General features: G+C 39.0%; 1 protein-coding gene across 3 annotated transcripts in view; it reads right to left on the bottom strand.

Moving 5' to 3' along the window:
- LOC115224757 (basement membrane-specific heparan sulfate proteoglycan core protein) overlaps positions 1 to 21,353 on the bottom strand; it is a 369,665-nt gene that overhangs the window by 155,488 nt on the left and 192,824 nt on the right. For all 3 annotated transcript variants that reach the window (XM_029795652.2, XM_036513837.1, XM_029795655.2), the window contains 10 exons: positions 19,631 to 19,778; positions 17,836 to 17,960; positions 16,892 to 17,036; positions 16,139 to 16,263; positions 12,338 to 12,482; positions 5,366 to 5,490; positions 3,878 to 4,022; positions 3,284 to 3,408; positions 1,800 to 1,944; positions 1,242 to 1,382 (listed from right to left, as the gene is read on the bottom strand). In XM_029795652.2, the coding sequence (XP_029651512.1) occupies positions 1,242 to 1,382; positions 1,800 to 1,944; positions 3,284 to 3,408; positions 3,878 to 4,022; positions 5,366 to 5,490; positions 12,338 to 12,482; positions 16,139 to 16,263; positions 16,892 to 17,036; positions 17,836 to 17,960; positions 19,631 to 19,778 (1,369 nt within the window). The remainder of the gene's footprint in view (positions 1 to 1,241; positions 1,383 to 1,799; positions 1,945 to 3,283; positions 3,409 to 3,877; positions 4,023 to 5,365; positions 5,491 to 12,337; positions 12,483 to 16,138; positions 16,264 to 16,891; positions 17,037 to 17,835; positions 17,961 to 19,630; positions 19,779 to 21,353) is intronic.

The following is a 21,353-nucleotide window of genomic DNA, read 5'->3' as shown; positions in this document are numbered from 1 at the left end:
TTGTACTAAAGTACAGAGGGAGAGAGAGAGAGAGAGAGAGAAGTATAGGCAGATCCGCTGGATGTGTAATGTCAGTGTGCACACACAACAAAGTGTAAGCGTCCTAAGAGAAATGTTGGACATAAGCAGCATCAGATGTGGTGTGCAAGAGAGATGGCTGCGCTGGTATGGTCATGTGCTGCATATGGATGAGGAGAGCTGTGTGAAGAAGTGTCACACCCTAACAGTGGAAGGAACCCATGGAAGAGGGAGACCCTGGAAGACATGAGATGAGGTGGTGAAGCACGGCCTTCAAACATCACAATCAGAATCTCAATCAAAATGGAAATTGTAATTGTGGCTGATGCCAGTGCTGCTTGACCGGCACCCGTGCTGGTGGCACGCAATAAGCACCATTCATGTGGATCGATGCTAGTCCTCCCTCCGCTGCCTCGACTGGCTCCAGTGCCGGTGGCACGTAAAAAGCACCATCTGAACATGGCCAATGCCAGTGCCACCTTCTGGCTTGCCAGTTCCCAGTTAAACCCATGCCAGCATAAAAAATGGACATTAAATGATGACGATGATGATGATGATATATATATATATATAAAAACAAAATCCAACTGACATCAAATTTGTTTTCCTTCCATCAAAGTTTGTATATTGAACCATGGCAAACACAGTTGTTTTAGGCAACTGTTGAAGATGTACATTTTTTTTCTTTCAATATATTATTCTTATATACTAGTTTTTGTTTTTCTTTATTAATGCCTTGTGGTGTTAGTTATATTTCTTTTTACATTTCATCGAGTGTGATCGTTACCAATGTCGCCTTACTGGAACCTGTGCCAGTGGCATGTGTAAAAGATTCGAGCGAGGTCATTGCCAGTACTGCCTGACTGGCCCCCGTGCCGGTGGCACGTAAAAAGCACCCACTACACTCTCAGAGTGGTTGGCGTTAGGAAGGGTATCCAGCTGTAGAAAGTCTGCCAGATCAAGATTGAAGCCTGGTGCAGCCATCTGGTTCATCAGCCTTCAATCAAAATCGTCCAACCCATGCTAGCATGGAAAGCGGACGTTAAACGATGATGATGATGATGATGATATGTGTGTGTGTGTGTATGTGTGTGTATGTAGGAGAGAGAGAGAGAGAGTTATTAGAGAGGGATTATCAATTTCGGCAAAATTTTTTATAAGCTCTCTGTTAATACATCAAGCTAACAAAACTAAGACAAATATGAATAAAAAAAATAACTTACTGCAGCTAAATTCATCAGAACCATCTGCACAGTCTGTTTCACCATCACAACGGAAATCTTTGGGAATACACTGACCATTGTTACATGTGGCTTCAGTATGACGACAAGGTCCCTTAGGGGGGCCTGTACCTGGTCCAATCTCTGAAACAGTGAATGGCATAAATTTATACTGATTTCAACATTTTACAATGTGTATTATTTTAGTCAATCGGAAACTGGTAGTCTGTGATCCATTTTACATGGCACAGACAGAAACCATGTTTACTTTAGATTCACTGCAGTCACATGTTATTTTGGACAAATAGAAACTAGTTATCTTCTGTGCCAAATTTGCTTACATGTGATGTCTCCAACATCTTGAAGTAGCAACTAACTTTGCCTGTAATCACACCATGCTACTGTCTTTAAAACACGAAGGACACATGTTGAGATGATCCAGGCTGTAGTAGCATTAAATTTGCCTGGTCAATGCATACTTGGGGCTAAACAACAATTGTATACATTTTACAACAATGGTAGCAGCATGACGTAATAGTTAATATTTAAAGAGAGACTTACGGGTGTCTATGATCAATCGGACGGTCTCGGATGCCCTTCCACTGTCACCAAAAGCAGTGCATACATATTCGCCGGCATCATTCTCAGTTACTGCATTGATCATGAGAATACCATCAATAGATGAAGTCCTTGGTCCCAGAGCTCGCTGCAAGTAATAGCATTAAAAAATTACATTATAACAAACTACATGCTTTGCATTATTTGACCCAATCTCAGAGCAAAAATGAATGTAACTAAATATCGTAGGAAATTTTTCCTGGCATGCTGTTGATTCTTAACAACAAAAATGACAACCCTACCTAAGCATAACATCCTGTTTTTAAGGAATGGGAGAGGCAAAATACACATTCTCATATGTACCTGCTTTTATGCACTCACTCATACATACAATAGACTCCCATGTAAATCTACTTTCACATACAAACTCATACATACAAGATACAAACAATCATTCTTATATCTTTAAACATTTATCCAAACAAACTATATATGTAAGTGCATGTGTATATAAATATATATATATATATATTTCTTTACTACCCACAAGAGGCTAAACACAGAGGGGACAAACAAGGACAGACAAACGAATTAAGTCGATTACATCGACCCCAGTGCGTAAATGGTACTTAATTTATCGACCCCGAAAGGATGAAAGGCAAAGTCGACCATGGCAGAATTTGAACTCAGAATGTAACGGCAGATGAAATATGGCTACACATTTCGCCCGGCGTGCTAACGTTTCTGCCAGCTTGCCTTATATAAATATATATATATATATATATATATAGTCAATAAAACATATATCAGAAAAGAAGCACACTCTAAAGAACAGAGTAGTAATTATTAAAACAAAAATATAAATTTTTGCTTTCATGGGTATGAAACCTTTGGTAACTTTATGACCAGAATTTTTGTTTTAATACACACACACACACACACATGACAATCCTCTTTCAGTTTCCATCTGCCAAATCCACCCACATGACTTTGGGCAATAGCAGAAAACACTTACTCGAGGTGCCATACAGAGGGACTGAACCCCATCCTCATGGTTGGGAAATGGAATCCTCAGTCACACAGCCATATTATCTTTCTACACTTAAATGTACAATATAAATTTTGAATTTTTTAAACTATTTGCCACATGTTCAAAGATGAAACATTTTTTCACTACTTTTGTCTCTGCTCCTTTTTGATAGATTTACCAACAATCAAAACCAGGTGTTTCATTCCTGGATAGGTACATAGTCTTGACTGGATTTGAACAATGTAACTATACTGCATCAATGGCAGAGGGGATAAGAACATTTGCTATTACTTTAAAAATGGTTTCCTAATCCAACTCCTAGCATGTGTATATTCAGGAACAAGACACCGTAATTGACAACAGGAAAGAAGACCAACAGAAACATAGAGGTAAATATAAATATTGAAGATGAATATTTTGTTCACACATTATTGGTGAATGACAAAGTTATGCTCACCCTTTCACTTCTGGTCCATTGTATGGTTCCTGAGTGTCCAGCACTAATCTGGCACATGAATTTAGCTGGGTCACCTTCTCGGACAGTCAAAGTTCGTGGGTTGACAGTGACAACAAATGGGATAACTAAAGAATATAAAGAGGAAGAGAAGGACAATACCATTACCCAATAAGAACTGAAGAGTGAGTAGTAGTAGTAGAGTTAATAGTGTGCAGAGCTGCTTTGGGAATGGTTGTGAGCTATATGATACTTATGTATAGATCTGCAATATAATACAATACGGGTATGCTATAATTAAGTGTAGGCCACAGAAATATACTACAGTGCCAATGTACAGTAATAGTGTCAAACATAGATATAAGGAAGCATTGTAACAGAGTACACATTTAGAGAGGGGGAGTGTCATAATGGTCGAGTCTGGTAATACAGCATACAGTGGATGTAGAGCGAAGATGGTTGAGTTGGTGGTGTGTCTAGTTACTGAACAACGTAACAGAATACAGCAGCTATATGGATAAGATGAACAGAAGAACCAGAAAGGCAACATGGAGGCAAATAAGAGGACACAATATAATAAATATCTCCTGTACTTACGCAGATCTACACCAAGGTTTGCTACCTTGATCAATTTTTCTCCTCCAATGTTCACTTCACAAATATAGTCATCAGCATCTGCAGGTTCAATATCATAAATATCTAAACGGTTGCCACTGATGGAAGCTTTACGAGATATTGGTTTCTAGAAGAAGAAGGATAAATAAAAATAATGATCAGACATAAAGAATTGGGAAACATTTTAGAATAGCTAAGTCAGTCACCTAATTAAGCTTTTTGTGAAATAATGACGAGTCAAATTTTCACAGACTAGTCATTATTCTACAAATTTCCTCCCAGTGGTATGTCCTGGTTTTTTCATTAGCACCCTGTGTTAATTTTCATTGCCTCTCCATTATTGCTTCCTATAAACAATTCACATTATCATCCACTTTTCATTCCCCCAACCTCCTTTTGTCCATCCAGTGTCACCATTACTGCAATTCTTGCTGCTCCCATCCACTTCGGCCCAATTCTCATTTCTCTGTTTCTCCACTATAATTAAATTCTCACTGCTAGCCACTTATTATCTAATGCTCACTGCCCATCAGCTAATCCTTCAACTGTCAGTGATTATTCTTAATCTTTCTTCATCATGGCTAGTTCTCTTAACTAGTTCTTCCCTCCTTGATCTCAATCACTTCTTAGTGTGGAGGCACATGGCCTAGTGGTTAGAGCAGCAGACTCGTGGTTGAGGGATTGCGGGTTCGAATCTCAGACCGGGTGATGTGTGTGTTTATGAGCAAAAATACCTAAGCTCCACACAGCTCTGGCAGAAGGTAATGGCGAACTTCTGCTGACTCTTTCGCCATAACTTTCTCTCACTCTTTCCTCCTGCATCTTGCAGTTCACCTGTGATGGACCGGCGTCCTGTCCAGGTGGGGAACCTATATGCCAAGGAAACTGGCTCTTATGAGCCAGGCATGGCTTCAGAAGGAACAAAATCACTTCTTACAATCCTTTATCTAATAATTATGAACCACCAACTCATTAATAAACCAATTTTTATTATCGAGTGACCAAGGGAGTTCATATACATGAGTGGTTGTTGTTCATGTTATTTAGTCCCAGGCTACATCGCTTTCAGATCGATCACTCTATGTAACACTTTGGAGAGAAACCATCTTATATCATGGCCTTGAATTAACCAGAAAAGCCTTTTGAGTGGAATTTGAAGAAGTGAAATTCTGTGGAAACCTGTCAAAAAGACAACAGTTTCTGTTCTTGGATGGTAGACTTAATTTTTCACTAACTTCAACATCACCACCTGGCCCTTTAGTGACTGCAGTTGTTTCCACTCTATTGCAAAGATTTCAGTTTGAAGGTAACCCCTGCTTGCCTCCCACCAGTTTAAAATGTCCTGAAAAATAGACATGTGTGCTGCTTTTCCTCTATTGATTAAGTCAAAATATAAAACTCAAAATATATTTTTACATAAAATCACTCATTTTTTTTTCCTGATGTTATTAATAAATCAAGCGAACTCACCCCTGATCGTCTGGACCACTTGACTTGTGCTACACGAACACCAATGACATCACATGTAAACACAGCACGTGAACCTGTACGCACTCTGAGATTGGATGGATTGATCTCAACTATATACCGTGAATCTGAAACATAATAGGAGATTATTCACATAAGGTTTCAATTTATTATTGCTGCTGCTGTTGCTACTACTACTACTATTACTGACATTTTATTATTAGTGTCATTTACAATCAAAACTATTTTTCATTGTCCATATGTTTCAGTCATTGCAATAAGAATCAGTTAATTCCTCGAGGCCTTCTTCTTATTGCAGTTAAGCCATGTAGGAAACAAAATTTGAGTATCTTAGGCAGAAATATGAAAACAGTTTAAGTGAAATGTCCTAACTGTTTTAATTCAACAACTTCAGGGGAGGGTATAACCAATTAAATCAAATACTGGCACAGTATTATGACTCTAAATTATTCATTCAGTAAGTATGAAAGGAAAAATATATCTTAGTAGGATCAGAACTCATATGTAAAGGGTTATAACTAAATATCACAATACATTTTGTCCAACACTTGATCACCAATGCTATTAGTCCAAAGCTAGTGGATTTTATTCTAATTTTGATTTAGTCAATGTTATTAATACTTATTTTTATATCATCACAAGAATGAAAGGCATTGTTGACTGCAACAGAATTTGAACTCAGAATGCAAAGGGATATAATTAAAAGCTATAAAGTATTTCTGCTTGGTATTCAACTGATTCAGCCAAAATGAGTTGATGCAACAACATGAAACATGCATCTGTAAGTCAGAGAACAACATGTGCAATAAAGCATTTATTCATGGTAATTGCAGTGATCTTGGATCTGCAGGGTTCTCTGATTGGCCCAAGTTGGCAGTCCTGTATCAGGAGAATAGTATCATCCATATATTCATGTACCATGTTAACTTTTTATCTCATTTCTGTTTTTTTGTTTTCCTTCTTTCTCACCCAATTTTATGTAAATTCCCACACTACATGCCACCTGCCTTTGTAATGTCCCATTCATCCAATACCCATGTGTGGCAAATAAAAGAAATATTATTATTAGTATTACAGGATGAGTTTTGAGTACAAGTGGAAGGTAGTCTAAACCAAGGTGGAGAAAGTAAGGACTGATTTACCCAGGTGGCAGCTCCACAATTACATATGGTGGGGTTGATACATTTGTCTTCATTTACATGTATTCATTTTCTCTCTCTCCCTCTCTCTCTCTTTCTGTCACACACACACACACACATACACACAAAAATAACTCAGCTTGTTCTTCGTTGCAAAGAACAAATAAAGTGTTCCAAGCAGAAGTAATGTATCATCAGTGAGTTCTTGACAAAGAAAGGTGTAGGCTGTCTGACATCCACAGAAGGCTATAGGTTGTTTACAGACAGAAACGACAAGCACAACATGCATAGGTATATAAAGAGATCTAAAAATAAAGAAACCAGCACGGAAGACAAGCCATGCAGTAGGATGTCATCAACTGTGACCACTGACATGAAATGCTAGTGAGTGGATAAACTGATTCACTTAGCAAATAAATACAATCCACGAGCTTCCAGTGCAATTAAACTATTAAACTATTGACACAATGCAGTGTAGAAGATAGTGGAAGACTTTGGGTATTGGAAAGTGTATGCAAAGTGAGTAATTTGGCAGCTGACACCTCATTCGATGGAAAGAAAGGTGGAAGTCAGCTCAGCCAATTCTCAAAACACACTAGAATGGCCAATAATCTTTGATAATATTTTTCTCCTATTTAAGAAGAATTTTTCACCAAATATTGTAGGGTCAAACACCCCATGTAAGGTAACACAATATCTCTTATCTTTGTTTTCATCTACTGACATCACCTCACATATTTGCTTAACTCCTCATCTGCATTGCTCAAAGGATTTCAGGATTTTTTTTCAAACATTTATCCTAAATACATACAAACATACACACACATATATATATGTATATATATATATATATATATATATATATAGGGATCAAATCTGGAGCCACAAAGTTGTGAAGGAACATTCTTAACCACAAAGCAATGCAATTATATATATATATATATATACATATATTTAGCCAATACGCTCTGCCTTCTACTCACACCTCCGCACCCCCTCCCCTATAAAACCCTACGCACGAGGCTTGACCGCCCCTTATTATTACTTTTCTCCTGGCTATAACACACGAAATACGAACCGCAGGATGATGAGAAATATCAGCTAAGTCATATTTAAGTTCACGACCTGTCCCTCTTTCATTGTTTTTGCAAGTATTATTATCACCATCAAGCCTTATTATTGTGTCCCCATATATTATCGTTATCGTTGTCCTTTGTCTCAAATGCTAGCTGAAGCATATAAACTTTCGCTCACAAAAACTTATTCACACGACCGCAAAAATATCTCGTCTCAAATCTGGTCTTTCTGTCGCTTAATTCTCTAACCCATCTTTCCCAACTTCCACTCATAGAAACTTATGCACACGACCGCAAACCTTTCCATCTCAAATCTTGTCTTTCTTACTGCCGCCTAAATCTCGTCTTCTCCCAGTGCGCGGTGCGACTGCCCTCCCGCCCCCACCACCAGTACCGGAAGTCCTTATCTCACCTTGCCTTCCTTTGCTTTTCTTCCATGAACACCTAAAGGCCTTAAACCAATACCACCCCTTCTATATATGGTGGTGACCATACGGCGCAAAAACATGATAGTGTAGTGTAACAGGTTGAACTTAAGTTCATTGCTTTGCTTATGAATTCTGCCAAATGCGAGTTTTCTTCTTCTTTTCAGGTACATGACGCCACTGCTCCCCGTCCCTGGGCCTCTCGGGTCAATACCTTCCACACCCTCAACGTTGGCACACTGAAAGGTAGGTCTGGCGAGATAGTCGAGATGCTTGAATGGAGACGTGTTGATGTATGTTGTATGCAAGAAATAAGGTGGAGAGGAGGATCTGCTAGGTTCCTCACAGGCAAGGAACACAGGTACAAGATTTTCTGGGCAGGGAACACTGACGGGGTTGGTGGCGTGGGTATACTTATCGCTGAGAAATGGATAGATAGAGTAATTGAGGTAATCAGAGTAAGTGACAGAATACTTAAGATTAGAATAGTGCTTCATAATAGATTAGCAACCATTATATCGGCCTATGCCCCTCAGCCAGGGCTACCCGATAGACAGAAAGACAGTTTCTATGACACCCTACTGCAGACCACCTCATTGACGAACGACAGGGACCTTCTCTTTGTGGCTGGTGATTTCAATGGGCATGTTGGACGACACGCTGGGGGCTTCCATGGTGTACATGGAGGCTACGGTTATGGTTCCCGCAACGAGGAGGGAACCAGGCTGCTGGAGTTCTGCGATGCGAATAGTCTTATGGTCTGCAACACTAACTTCAGGAAACCAACAAGCCACCTGGTCACCTACCGATCGGGCCGGCATACTAGCCAAATCGACTACATCCTTGCCAGAAAAAGGGAAAGATGGCTGCTTATAAATGCCAAAACCTTCCCAGGCGAAGAATGCACCCCACAACATAGACTGGTAGTTAGTGACTTTAGGATCAGGACTAAGAGGGCGACTAGAAGACGACCAACATGGAGAAGAAGGGTCTGGAAGCTTAAAGACCCTGCGAATGGACAGAGATTTAGAGATATGTTACTTGAAGCCTTTGACGAAGTGGAAGGGGGTATAGCTACACATGGGGTAGAAGACAACTGGACGTTTCTGAGGGACAACCTGCTGAAAGCCGCTGACCAGATCTGTGGCGGGTGCAAAGTCCCCTTAAGACCCAAAATAACATGGTGGTGGAACAATATTGTTGACAGGGCTATTAGACAAAAGAAACAGGCTTGGAAGGCCTGGAAGAACGGTGGTAGCAGGGAAGTGTATCAGACTGCCAGAAGGGAAGCTAGGAGACAGGTCTATCTAGCCAGAGGGGAAGCAGATAAGAGAAAATTTGCCAATGTCCTGTGCCGTGAGGATGAAAGACTTGAGGTATTTCGTGTTGCAAGACAGTGTGTGAGAGAGAATCGTGATGTGGTAGGAGAGAAATGTGTTCGCATGGAAGATGGTTCACTTGCGCTAAATGAGGATGCAAAGAGAGAAGCTTGGAGACGCCACTATGAAAGGTTGCTGAATGAGGAAAATGAATGGGATAAAGAGAGTCTGCCGAATGTTGACCCAACAAAGGGACCAGCTATCCGAGTTGATAGTTCCGTGGTAGCTAAGGCAATTAGAAGCATGAAGACAGGGAAAGCCCCAGGCCCAACAGGAATTACTGCAGAGATGCTCAAAATATCTGGTAGTGTCGGCTATAGCATAGTCACCTGTATAGTTAACCAGGTGATACACGAAGGAGTCATACCCAATGACTGGTGTAGCAGCATAATAGTCAACTGCTACAAAGGTAAAGGCGATGCCCTAGATACAAACAACTACAGGGGCATCAAGCTGTTGGATCAGGTAATGAAGGTTACGGAGAGGGTTATAGCCCAGTTAATTAGAGAGAGAGTTAGCTTAGATGATATGCAGTTTGGGTTCGTGCCAGGGAAAAGTACTACTGATGCTATATTCCTGGTAAGACAGCTGCAGGAGAAATACCTAGCCAAAGGTAAGCCCTTGTACCTGGCTTTTGTTGACTTGGAGAAAGCCTTTGACAGGGTCCCCCGATCCCTTATCTGGTGGTCAATGAGGAAACTAGGGATAGATGAATGGTTAGTGAGAGCTGTGCGAGCCATGTACAGAGACGCAGCTAGTAAGGTGAGGGTTGGCAACGAGTACAGTGAAGAATTCCGGGTAGAGGTTGGGGTCCACCAAGGTTCAGTCCTCAGCCCCCTCCTATTTATCATAGTCCTCCAGGCAATAACGGAAGAATTTAAGACAGGATGCCCCTGGGAGCTCCTCTATGCTGATGACCTTGCTCTAATTGCTGAGTCACTATCAGAACTGGAGGAGAAGTTTCAGGTGTGGAAACAAGGATTAGAATCGAAGGGCCTTAGAATGAACCTAGCCAAAACCAAAGTCCTAATAAGTAGGAAGGTGGACCAACCACAAACGACTTCAGGTAGATGGCCCTGCTCGATCTGTAAAAAAAGGTGTAGGTAGAAACTCTATAAGGTGCACCAAGTGTAAGCTATGGACACATAAGAGATGCAGCAATGTTAAAGGTAGGCTAACTGGGAAGATAGTTTTCGTATGTGGCAGATGCTCAGGAGAAATAAACACTGGAAATGTGCAGAGACCAACTTCTACCACGTTCCAGGGAGACAAACTAGAAGTAGTTGATAGCTTCCGCTACCTAGGAGACCAAGTTAGTAGCGGGAGTGGGTGTGCTGAAAGTGTAACTGCTAGAGTAAGAATAGCCTGGGCAAAGTTTAGAGAGCTCTTACCCCTGCTGGTGACAAAAGGCCTCTCGCTCAGAGTAAAAGGCAGACTTTATGATGCATGTGTACGTACAGCCATGCTACATGGTAGTGAAACATGGGCCGTGACTGCTGAGGATATGCGTAAGCTCGCAAGAAATGAAGCCAGTATGCTCCGATGGATGTGTAATGTCAGTGTTCATAATCGTCAGAGTGTAAGTACCTTGAGAGAAAAGTTGAACCTAAGAAGCGTCAGTTGTGGTGTGCAAGAGAGACGGCTGCGCTGGTATGGTCATATGACGAGAATGGCTGAAGATAGTTGTGTGCAAAAGTGCTACACCCTAGCAGTTGAGGGAACCTGTGGAAGAGGAAAACCTGGGACGAAGTGGTGAAGCACGACCTACGAACTTTAGGTCTCACCAAGGAAATGACTAGAGACCGAGACCTATGGAAGTATGCTGTGTGTGAGAAGACCCGGCAAGACTAGTCAGGCCATAACCCGTGGCCCCTACCTGGGACGTAGTCAGTCCACCTGTGCATACCTTCCTTCTTGTGACACTTGTGAAGACCTGTTGAGGCAAGTGAAAATCAAACAAAATCAAAATAGATGAACATCAATGGAATTTGTATCTTTGTGGTACCAGTGCCGGTGGCACACAAGAAAGCCATCCGAATGTGGCCGTAGCCAGTACCGCACCGACTGGCCTCCATGCGGTGGGCACGTAACAATCACCATCCAATCGTGGCCGATCGCCAGCCTATGGCTCCTGTGTCGGTGGCACATAAAAAAACACCATCCGAGCGTGGTCGTCTGCTAGCCTTGTCTGGCACTTGTGTCGGTGGCACATAAAAACACCATCCGAGCGTGGCCGTTCGCCAGCCTCGTCTGGCACCTGTGTCGGTGGCACATAAAAAAAAACACCATCCGAGCGTGGTCGTCTGCTAGCCTTGTCTGGCACCTGTGTCGGTGGCACATAAAAACACCATCCGAGCGTGGCCGTCTGCTAGCCTTGTCTGGCACCTGTGTCGGTGGCACGTCTGGCACCTGTGTCGGTGGCACATAAAAACACCATCCGAGCGTGGCCGTTCGCCAGCCTCGTCTGGCACCTGTGTCGGTGGCACATAAAATCACCCACTACACTCTCGGAGTGGTTGGCATTAGGAAGGGCATCCAGCTGTAGAAACACTGCCAGATCTGACTGGCCTGGTGCAGCCTTCGGGCTCCCCAGACCCCAGTTGAACCGTCCAACCCATGATAGCATGGAAAGCGGACGTTAAATGATGATGATGATGATGATGATGATACATCTATATATATATACATCTATATATATATACATATATATATATATACATCTATATATATATACATATATATACATCTTTTTTAAGCAATTCCATAAATGTGTTGCCATACTTATGCAAGCATAATTATTTCTTTTCCATATGTGAGAATAATAATCAAAGTAGTATGTTGATAGGTACCAAAAGAACTACTTTCTGAAAATTATAAGTTGTAGCTTCTTGTAGCAGGATAACAATAGTTACGAACAAAAATGAAAATATCTCACCTGGCTGGACAATCAATTCAGCTACTTTTGTTGCAACACCTTCTAAACTTGCAACTGTACAGACATATTCTCCTGCATCTTCCAGAGTCACATAGTTAATCATCAAGACACCTTCATCTGATGTGATTCGAGAATCTGTAAGTAGCTACAATGAGAGACAGAGATAAAGTAAGAGATATGTTTGTGTTTATATGAATAGAGGTTTGTGTCAATACACAGGAATCTAAAGAGAGTGCATATGTACATTTATGTTGACAAGCCACAAAAATAGTGAAACATCCATTGTCCATCACTCATAAATAAGACAGTGGGTGAGTTATCTCACCTGTCCATAACTCTAAGGTGTTTTATCACCGGCAACATGAGAGTTATATACTCTGCTATGCCACCGGAGTCACTGGAAAATACACAGAGCATAGAGAGTATATCGATTTTAAAATATTTGGGAAAATATATGGAAAAGGATCCCATCAACTTTAAACAGAGTCTGGACAGATTTCTTCAAGGAATACCGGATAAGCCACCCATACCTGGATACAACTCACTCAACAAGAACTCACTACTTGAATGGACCATAAACAAAACTTGACTTAAACAGGATTTAGATAATCCTATCAGGTGGTGCTATTAAGTTAGACATAGCCTGGACCAATCTTTGGTCAAAACATATCTAAGTTTATATATATATATATATATATATATATATATATATATATATATATATATATATATATATAAAAATTAGTTAGGGTAAATCCTAGCTGCTTCCTCTTGAAGAATATCTGTTTATTCCAATAGTACAATCAATATGTATCCATTCTTTACATATCTATTTAAGATGTAAATCTTTGATTCCTATTAGCAAATGAAATGTGCAATGGAGAATAAATGATACCAAAAGATTTCCATTTTATTTCAAACTAGCAGAATTGCCCGGCGCTGCTTGGGGCTGAATTGCTTGAAAGTACTGTTAATGATTGCACTGAATTATGATGATTATTCAGGCAAATATTGATATAAGCTTACGGTGGGAGATAAGGACTTAACGATCAAACGTGTGCCATTGCATTGTTTTGGGGGAACCAAATTTCTGATGAGCATTATAGGGGCACCAACTTTAAGTTTGAGAAAGTGCGGTGGTAGTCCGGGGTGCTCAAAGGAATTGAGTACCTCTATTGGATAGTTGATGACGTCCTCTGGGTCAGGAGCTGTATCGATAGACTGATATACATAGACTTCCCCAGGAATGAGTTTTAGCATTTCATCATTAATATGGTGAACAGTTTTATTCCTCGGGGCCAGTATAGCCTTTTTGCCAATCCAATCCATATTCTGATAATTAGCTTGTAGATCTGGGAACACTGCATCTCTGAGATCAGAATGGTACAAATGGAATCGATGGCAATATTACCATTTTCATCCCCTGGTATTTTGCCTTCGCCAAGTGCAAGGAGGGTGTGAGGAAATGCTGCTGATGTGATATTACGTCACATATGAGCACGCATATTGGTGTGAAGTTTGAGAGTTACTTCCCTTTATTTAAAAAAATATGCATTAAAATGGAAAAAAATGATGGTAAATTATTTGTAAAATCATAGACTCATCGTAGACGCGCGCTAATACCCAGAAGGGCTCGATATGAATCACGACTATAAGATACCCGGTTTTGGTTAAACTGCATCGCAAAATGTGGGAGTAGTTAGGAATCTAAATCGGAGTAGACAGACACACAACCTTTCTTTTATATATAAATATTTTCGTCCTAAAAAACTTTGTATGGATTGAATGGTTACCTCTATGGAAATATATACACGCACATTATACATACATGTGTGTATAGATGAATATATAAATACATTTAAATATCTATATACACTTTTGGGCGATCTTTCTGTTTCTTAGAGATAACTTTAGATCTTATTTTCGTCCTAAAAAACTTTGTATGGAGTGAATGGTTACCTCTATGGAAATATATACACACACGTTATACATACATGTGTGCATAGATGAATATATAAATACATTTATATATCTATATACACTTTTGGGCGATCTTTGTGCTACTTAGAGATAACTTTAGATCTTATTTTCGTCCTAAAAAACTTTGTGCGGAGTGAATGGTTATGTGTATGGAAATATATACACACACATTATACATACATCTGTGTATAGATGAATATATAAATACATTTAAATATCTATATACACTTTTGGGCGATCTTTCTGCTACTTGTATATACTTTAGATCTTATATTCGTCCTAAAAAACTTTGTATGGAGTGAAAGGTTACCTCTATGGAAATATATACACACACATTATACATACATCTGTGTATAGATGAATATATAAATACATTTAAATATCTATATACACTTTTGGGCGATCTTTCTGCTACTTGGATATAGGTCTTATATTCGTCCTAAAAAACTTTCCTGTCACACACTCACGCACACACACACGGACCCTCACACACACACACACTCACACACACGCACATACACACGTTAGCTTACAATTTTATTTATATATTTGCGTGTCTATGTGTGTAAAGAGGAAGTGGCAGAGTGAAAGAGTCACTCACTACAAAAAGTGAATTACTTTCACTTTATTCGTTGCACACTGTGTGTGTGCGTGTGTGTGTGGTGTAGGCCACACTAAGAGAAGCATTTGACTCAGACACCACAATGTGAGTTTTCTCTAAATTTTGCTTAATTGGGGTTGAAATTTTAAAAACTGGACCTGGCACGACCCGATGCATTCTACTCTTAAAAATGCTCGGTAAATTGTAATTGAAGAAATCCTATATTGTAGATTTCTATAAGATACAAAGGGAGGCAGATAAAATCTGCCTTTTATAATAAGAGATGCCAGTGCCACCTGACTCGCTCCCATGCTGGTGGAACGTAAAAAGCACCATTCAAGCATGGTCGATGCTAGTACTGCCAGACTGGCCCTCATGCTGATAGTACGTAAAAAGCACCCACTACACTCTCTGAGTGGTTAGGAAGGGTACCCAGCTGTAGCAATTACATCTGGAGCCTCACAGGGATCTATTCCCAGTCCTTGTTATTCATAGTATAAAATAGATGGTACCTTGAAGGACATTACTATGCTAAAACACATGGATGACATTCAGCTGCAACTTGAAACCAAAAGAATGTATCCTATACACTCTAGCTCCTTCCCGCTGTCTGACCTGGACATAATGTAGTGACAGGTTGTTGATTGGCAACTCAAGCTGGCTGTAGATAAATGCACACTGTTTAGCTTTGGAAGCAAAAATGCAAAATTTACTTATTCCCTCCATCACACCAACCTTAAGAAGTCTGTTGCTAAATGTGACCTAGGTATTATTACTAACAACACCCACTACACTCTCGGAGTGGTTGGTGTTAGGAAGGGCATCCAGCTGTAGAAACTCTGCCAAATCAAGATTGGAGCCTGGTGCAGCCATCTGGTTCGCCAGCCCTCAGTCAAAATCGTCCAACCCATGCTAGCATGGAAAGTGGACGTTAAATGATGATGATGATGATGATGAACAATATGGACTGGAAAAATTACATTTTTAAAACTATCAAAAAGACCAAAAGTGTCTTATTGCTGTTCAGTAAGACCTATGTTAGTTGCTCACCGGCTTTCTACTTCAAGCTGAATATGACCATGACACATCCACACTTAATGTTTCAATCCCCTGTCTGAAATCTCTAGCTTGTCCAGAATATTAACTTACAGGAAAATGTCCAGAAGTGTTTAGATATGCACTAAGAAAGAAAGAGAGGGAAAAAAAGAAAGCCTGCTTACTCTTCCACCTCTGGTCCACTGCAAGGTGTTGACACTGCCTTCTTGGACATCACACACAAATTTGGCTGTTTGTCCAGCACGGACAGTCAGTGTTTGAGGCTCTACTGTAACAATTATACCTGGGCCTGCAAGAAACATCAGAAATCAATGAGTATACAAATGGAACAATTGAACAAACATGTCATTGAACAGCACACAAAGTAATTTTCATAACCTGGGGATATATACAGAGTTTGTAAATCATGCAATATAAAAAAAACCCAACCACTAAATGAAATAATAGTCAATTGAAATATTTACGATTAGTTTTCTTACCAAAACCTTCCTAATTAGTAATTTAAAATACTTTATCTTTAAAGTTAATTTTCATTGAATTTGGCTTAAGTTTTATAAACATCAATGAACATATGGAAACATTATCTATTTAATCATATTTTTTTGAAACCATCAAACTAAAATACTTTGTTCAAGAGTGTAAAACAATCGTTGTAGTATAGCTTGCTTCTCTGACCAAGTGGTAAGCACTCTAATATGTTTGTACATTTAATGTTATTCTATTATTGTTCTTTTTCATCATGAAGCACAATTAGTATCTCTTTGACAAGAAGATTGGGGAAAAAGCATGTACTTTGTCCACGAGTAGTCTGGTAGTTTGTAATTTAAACAGTTTGAATATAGACTCAAATAGTTAGTAATCCATGATTTAAAGCTTAAAAACTTTGTTAATGACAGAGAAAAAACAACTTCACAAACCTGGTACGACTACCAATTCTACAGTTTTAGAAGCTCTTCCAGAATCACCATAGGCTGTACAAACATATACTCCAGCATCATCGGTGGTGACTGAATTGATCATCAGAATACCATCTTGAGATGTGCTTCGAGAACTCAATGGTCGCTGTAAAATTTAGAAATTGGTAAATTAGTAACATACAAAGAGAAAACAACAAGACTGAAGTAAGTTTTTGTCAAGAGATAAAATAATGCAGTCATAACTGTGTTAATCAGAACTTTGCATTGCAACCGTATTGCTCAAGATTTGATTCTACTGCTAAGATAGGCATTTGTCTTCTATCATAATCTCACGCTGACCAATGCTTTGTAAAAACATACATGCATGTATTCATGCACACACAGACACAAACACACACACTCATATATATATATAATCAAAATAGGCAACAAAGATATCCAAGGTAGTGTAGTACAATTGTTTCATGCTACTTCATTTTATTAAACACTGTAAGTATTACATCAGTTTTAAAATGTCGAGCAATCTTCAGCCATTGCTTGATATTTTAAAACTGATGTAATACTTAGTGTTTAATAAAATGAAGTAGCATGAAACAATTGTACTGCATTACCTTTGGATATCCTTGTTGCTTATTCTGATTATAATCACCACATTTGATTTATATGGATAATACCATACAAAATTCTGGTGCCTTTAACTTAAGTACCATATTCATCTGAATCTAAATTTTGCTGAACCTATATCTATATATATATGTGAAAAGTTTCCACATAGATTCTGCCAAATTTCACTCACAACTGGTCAATTCTGAGTCTACAGTAAAAGAAGACTCTTGCCCAAGGAACCAAGCATGAGGCTACAAACTACACACCTATGCTGAGCCAATTAAAAACGTGTAAATATATTTAAAAGTAGAAACAGGAAATACTGTAGTGTCACATACATTGTTGTTTCTTGACCACTGTAGAGTTCCACTGCGTCCTCCTTCAATTTGACACATGAACTTTGCATTTTCTCCAGTATCAACAGTCAACTGATATGGTTGGATAGAGACAGTCAAACGTTCAGCTGAAAAAGGAAAAATTACATAATTGCAATGACGTATTTGTCAGTAGTATACAATCCTGTGTTGTAAGTTCGAGGAATGATAAACCTAGTGTGTATACAAAAGTATATTTGTATTGGTGTGCCTGTTAAATTGTGTGGTTTTATCTGGTTATGCCAAATGTTGACTTTCTAGTTACCAAGTCACAGATTGCTTATCTTGCATTAATTCCAATCAATATTATTTTGAACTTTACTAAGGCAGTGAGCTTGTAGAATTGTTAGCATGCTGGGCAAAATACTCAGCGGTATTTTGTCTGTCTTTATGTTCTGAGTTCAAATTCTGCCAAAGTTGACTTTGCCTTTCATCCTTTCAGGGTCAAAAAAATAAGTACTAGCTGAATAATAGGGTCAATATAATCAATTTAACTACTCCCCAAAATTGCTGGCCTTGTGCCAAAATTTGAAACCACTATTCTGAACTTTACCATACAATTTTATTATGAACAAGACTGTCAGATATCAGGTTTAACTACATGCAGATCTGTTTAATCGTATTTTTGTTAGGAAGCTCCAACATAGCATTGGATCAAGGCAGGACTTACTTTCAACCCACATTCTACACAAATAAATTAAAATCGACAATAAATTCTAAGCCAACCAGCATTCAGGTTTTTCTTTTTACTTCACCCTTTCATTTCTTCCACTTTTTTAATGATGAACAAAATTCTCCCCCCTCTTCTCCTCTCTGTCTGTCTTTTTTTTTTCTGTACTTCTCCTTCATTTATATTCTTGCTGCCTTCCTCCCCAGGTGACTACAATCAGTGAATCATTGCAGGCTAAAACAATATAGCACTGTCAAAACTGTTGAATAGCAAAGAAATAGCAAAAAGGTTTGATACAAATACAAAGTAATAGCAACAGCAGCAGTAGCAGTAGTAGTGGTGGTGGTGGTAGTAGTAGTAGTGGTGGTGGTAGTAGTAGTAGTGGTGGTGGTAGCAGCAGCAGCAGCAGCAGTAGTAGTAGTAGTAGTAGTAGTAGTAGTAGTAGTAATGCTTTCAAATTTTGACACAAGACCAGCAATTTTAGGAGCAGAGGTAAGTTGATTATATCAACCCCCCAGCATTTGAACTCAGAATGTATGATGTAAGAACTGCAAAAGATTGTTTTAACTGGTACCTCACATGTATTGAAAAGTGTGTTGTTGCTGTGAATTTTCTTTCCTTTTTTCCCCCCCTTTTTCTTTGTTTTTTTCTCCTTTTATTTATTTTTTATTTTTCCTACGTTTTTTTAACCCTTTTCTATCACATAACTTGACTTTGTAAATGAACAATCTGGCATGATTATTTTTATGACCTACCAATGTATACAGTGAGTTTCTTTGCCCTAGGTGTCAGGAAGACACTCGGCAAGAAATGGAAACAGAATTGAAAGAAAAACAACAACAACAGCAGTAATTTTAGCACAAGGTCAGCATTTTGAAGAGAGGTTGTGTTAGTCAATACTTCGGTCCCAGTACTTGACTAATATTTTATTGATCCTGGAGAGATGAAATGCAAAGCTGACTCTGGTGGGATTTGAACTCAGAACACGAAAAGAGTTGGAACAAATAAAGCAAAGCATTTCTTCTGATCCTCAAACAATTCTACCATATATATAAACAAATAGCTTTAAAGTAATGCTTTATTACTTACAGGATTCAACAGTCAATTTAGCACTGTTGGTAAACCTTTGGCCATGAACTGTGACTGTACATATATAGTTATCTGTATCTTCTGGTACAGTGTCAAAAATAACAAGACGGTTTCGTTCTATGGAGCTCCTTGATCCAGGAATAGACAACTGCAAAAAAACATAAGTATAATGAACTATATGAAAAGCTTCACTTTGTAGAAATTTGAAATTTAAAAAAAAAAGAACACCCTACCCATTACTTCCATAATATTGTGTTTTGATCACACTGTACAATTTTCGTCTTGAGGTTGAGGGAAAGCATGTGGAGAACTCATATAAAAATATTTCTACACACACACACACACACACACATACACATACACAATTTACCTTGACTTCATTCAGTTCATTTTGATTACTACGTATTTTATGTGTATGTGTGTGTATGCACGATGGACTTCTTTCAATTTATGTCCACCAAATCTACTCACAAGGCATTGGTTGAACTGGGGCTACATATAACAGAAGACACTTGCCAAAGGTGTCAGGTAATGGGACTAAACCCACAACCATGCGTTTGAGAAGCAAACTTCCTACCACACAGCCATAGATTGCATATATATAGAAGTATATGATATAAAAAAAATTCATTTATTCTTACTATTTCATGCATATCTTCCCAAAAATGAAGCCCAAACAGTAGAGCTAAATGATGTAACTTACACTTTTTATTTTGTAAAGGCTAGTGCGATACTGAGTAAAAGGATGGAATTATTCTCCCGTTATAACACAAAGCATTTAAATAATTTAATATATATATAAAGTTAATCCAAACATGAAAACACAACAACGCTAGGACGTGGAACAAATATAGTATTATTGGACGCTCAGGAAGGAAGGGAAGGAGGAGGGTTTAACGTTTCGAGCGGAGCTCTTCGTCGGAAACATAGGAGAAGGAAAGATCCAGAGAAGGGAAGACAGAGGAAAAAAAATCGCCAACGGTACACACATGGTCACATATATATATATATACACACACACAGACACACATATATATTTCTTTAGAAGTATGCCTTTCATCTCGTCCACGTTTTTATGTAGATCTCATTTGATGGAGTGGGTATATTTTTTGTAGAATAACCAAGGACGTATAACTCCATAGTATCTGAGAGAGAGTAACTTTTGTGATTATGTAGAGGCTCACAGTGATTGTATAGCTATAGAACACAAACCGCATGGTGGCCTTTTGTAAAACATTCTGTGACCAGAGTACATTATGTATTGTCAGTAGTTTATATATTTAAAGAAAGAAGCAAACTCTAAAACATTAAACCACTATATTACTGCTCTAATGTTGGTAAGTAGCTTGATTACCAACCACATGGCTATGGGTTCAGTCCCACTGCATGGCACCTTGGGCAAGTGTCTTCTACTATAGCCTCGGGCCGACCAAAGCCTTCTGAGTGGATTTGGTAGACGGAAACTGAAAGAAGCCCGTCGTATATATATATATATATATATATATACACACACATATATATATACATATATATATATATGTGTGTTTGTGTGTCTGTGTTTGTCCCCCCAACATCGCTTGACAACCGATGCTGGTGTGTTTACGTCCCTGTAACTTAGCGGTTTGGCAAAAGAGACCGATAGAATAAGTACTAGGCTTACAAAGAATAAGTCCTGGGGTCGATTTGCTCGACTAAAGGCAGTGCTCCAGCATGGCTGCAGTCA

This window comes from Octopus sinensis, linkage group LG26 (genome assembly GCF_006345805.1).
Source record: "Octopus sinensis linkage group LG26, ASM634580v1, whole genome shotgun sequence".
Classification (NCBI taxonomy): domain Eukaryota; kingdom Metazoa; phylum Mollusca; class Cephalopoda; order Octopoda; family Octopodidae; genus Octopus; species Octopus sinensis.
Note: the sequence above shows the minus strand (reverse complement) of the source record. Positions and strands in the feature narration are given on the sequence as shown.